Source organism: Acanthisitta chloris, unplaced genomic scaffold, assembly GCF_000695815.1.
Source record: "Acanthisitta chloris isolate BGI_N310 unplaced genomic scaffold, ASM69581v1 scaffold12887, whole genome shotgun sequence".
In the NCBI taxonomy this organism is placed as follows: Eukaryota; Metazoa; Chordata; class Aves; order Passeriformes; family Acanthisittidae; genus Acanthisitta; species Acanthisitta chloris.
Genome location: NW_008680996.1, coordinates 1 through 3,099, shown reverse-complemented (window position 1 = coordinate 3,099; position 3,099 = coordinate 1). Strand labels below are relative to the sequence as shown.

The 3,099-nt window shown below is 45.3% G+C and overlaps 1 protein-coding gene across 1 annotated transcript in view; it reads right to left on the bottom strand.

The window, feature by feature from the left end:
* Nucleotides 1–3,096, bottom strand: part of ACTR10 (actin-related protein 10 homolog (S. cerevisiae)) — a gene marked incomplete at both ends in the record, with an annotated part of 10,794 nt that extends 7,698 nt beyond the window's left edge. Inside the window, 2 exons of the mRNA XM_009077936.1 lie at nt 388–460; nt 3,065–3,096. Coding sequence (XP_009076184.1) covers nt 388–460; nt 3,065–3,096 — 105 coding nt within the window. The remainder of the gene's footprint in view (nt 1–387; nt 461–3,064) is intronic.
* Between the last annotated feature and the right edge of the window lie 3 nt (nt 3,097–3,099).

The following is a 3,099-nucleotide window of genomic DNA, read 5'->3' as shown; positions in this document are numbered from 1 at the left end:
TTTGCTTTAAAAATGTCTCTCATAAACTCACCCTATAAATAAACCCATAGTTTATTCACGTTTTAATTTGGTAACTTATCTCAGCATTAGTTTTCCAAAGTTTCCACCCTCTCCTGAAAGGAAAAAGCATAACTAGGCAAATAAATCTACCAATAAGTGCCCCAAATGCAAGTTCTGTGGGTGATGAGCAGTAATTAGCATCAGCATTGCCATCACTTGCATGTATCTAGTCACAATCTCAGTAGAAGCAATTGAAAAACAGAGTAACATTTCAGAATATTTTATTCAGACAATGAAAAATAGCTTAGGATGGACAGAAAATCTGCAAATTCTTTCTACCCCATAACACACCAAACACTGTAAAGCAGTTGAGGCAAAACAGTTCACCTTTGAGACACCATGTTTCTTTATTTCACTAGGGATGATGCATCTTGGTCCTGTTTCGCCTGCAAAGCCACACCTAGAAGAAAATGTGGAAAACATTTTATCCGAAGTCACTATTTAACATACTGGTTTAGGATTCATCAAAAAGTGATTAATTAGGGAGGTTTCTGTGACTGCCATGAGGCCTCTGCACATAACTTTCCTGTCTGGCCATTTACAGACAGATTTAAAGATGGATTAGAAAGATAAAAAAAGATTTTATATCTTTTTTTTAATTGATTCCCTCTCAGGTGCATTAAACAATACAACTCTTCTTCACTTCTGTCAGCACTGCAGAGCTCAATCCTGATGGTTCTCCTGCTTCCCACTGAGCAGCTCAGTACAGTTATATCCTCATTAAATCCTCATTTTCTGTATCTTTAATTAGAAGAAAAAGACACAGACATGATAATCACTATCACACAGCTGCTGTGGGTGGTTCACTTCTGACCAGCAACATCCCACTGATCCTTTATCCCTATTTCCAGCTTTGACATGCATTCCCTCCACAAGGATCCTGGTGATTTTAGGTGCCTCAAGGTGCCTGGTTCCTGCTCCAGCTCTCCTGACAAAACATCATGGCTCTGCTCCCAACTGAGATGCAACAGGATAAAACCAGCAGCAACCCCAAAATGAACTTCTGAGGAAGCCACCTGGTCTTCCTAAAGCACGCAGCAACCATGGATTGAAGAAAGGGAATTAAAACCAAAAGAAAATCAAGATTTATTTTAACCAGCTCAGTGCTTGACAGTTGTTTCACTCCTGCCACCTCCAGGAAGTATAAACCTCACAGTAGAAGACTATAAAGCTGCTAGACTTGGAGCCCTTTTAATGGAAAAAGTCAATTAATACTTTATTTTGGTGTTTGGCAACTGTCAAAGTGTCAGATAATTTCAGAAAAAGATAATCTTAAACCAGTCATAATACAGCATTTAATTTTTCCTTTGGTCTCCCAAACACAGCACTGTGCAGTTCCAGGGTCTACAGGCAGTTTTCCTCACCTGTCAGCCTGAAAACTTCTGGCTAATTTCAGTCTTGTTTGGAAAAGGACAGATATCCCACATATAATCAAGCTGTGGTATCTTCTACCGATCTAAACCTGCCCTCTCTCGGGGGAAGCAATTCCCTCTTGTCCTGTCACTCCATGCCCTTGTCCCAAGTCCCTCTCCAGCTCTCTTAGAGCCAATTTAGGCACTGGAAATGGCTCTAAGGTCTCCCTGGACCTTCTCTCTCCAGGTTGAACAACCCCAAGAAAAGCTGGAAGTGAAGGCTGGAAACACTCTAAACAGACACTTTTCAGGGGAAAAACGTTTCCATGAGAGCATTTTATTGGCTTAAGAATGCCCAGGAGATAAAACCTCACCCACCCCCCAAGTTCTGGCAAAGCTTCCAATTGGCCACACAACATTAACCCACAAAAAGCCACTCATGAAATCATTTGTTCCTATCCACGAAGGCTCTGTTAAAGCCCCTGATTCCTGGGTAACAAAACCTGCTGCTGGTCTGAAAGACAAGTACAACTTAATACCAAAACAACCTTGGGCAATAAACCTTGTTCTTGTGATTCCTGCCTCTCCTGGCAACCAGAGAACTCCTCGGGGCTTCCAGCAGGGAAACACATCCACATGGACACAGCCACGGGTGTGGGTCTGGCCCTGGAAGAGCAGCACAGAGCTGAATGGAGGCTTTTGTTTTAAGACAATAATAAACAGGGCACTGAACCCAGAGAGCATTTCCTGAGTGTTTAGGCCAGATATAAGTTTAAAAGGGCTCAAACTGCCCCGTTGCCACAAGGGACACAAGGTGGGAGTTGGGGCTTTGGAACACAACAGGGTGTTTTGGCACAGGGCAGGCAGAGGCACAGCTACATTTTTGTCCCACAAGATGAGTTAATCATAGAATCATAGAATTTTAGGAGTTGGAATGGACTTTAAAGATCATCCAGCTCCAACCCCCTGCCCTGGGCAGGGACACCTCCCACCAGAGCAGGTTGCTCAAGGCTTTAGCCAACCTGGCTGTGAACACTATCAGGGTTGGGTGATCTACCACATACGTGGGCAATCACTAAATAAATACTAAATAATAATTACTAAATAAATACTGAGTGATTCTTGCTTCAATCTCAATTTATAGGTTGTAAAACAGGAGACTAACAAGCCAAATGTTATTGTCAGCTCTGCACCACACAGAACAACACAGAAGGGGGGGAGGAACCATATAATTATTCACAGAATCCCAGAAAGGTCTGGGTCGGAAAGGACATTAAAGACTGTATTGTTACAATCCTGTTCCCTGGGCAGGGACACCTTCCATCAGCCCAGGTTGCTCCAAGCCCCATCCAACCCGGCCTGGACCACCCCCGGGGATGGAGCAGCTGCAGCTCCTCTAGATCCATCTCAGAACCTCAGCACGCTCACAGGGGAGAATTCCTCCCCAACATCCCATCCGTCCCTGCCCTCTAGCAGTGTGAACCCATTCCCACCGCGCTGTCCCTCCCTGCCCTCAGCCCAGGTCCCTCCGCAGCTCTCCAGGAGCCCCTTCAGGCTCTGAGGTCTCCCTGGGCCTTCCCGCGCCCACACCGAGCACCCCAAATCCCGACAGCAGCGCTCGGCTCTGTGACGACAGGCCCGAGGGCACTCACTTGGTGAACGCCTGTCCCAGGTCGATCACCACGGC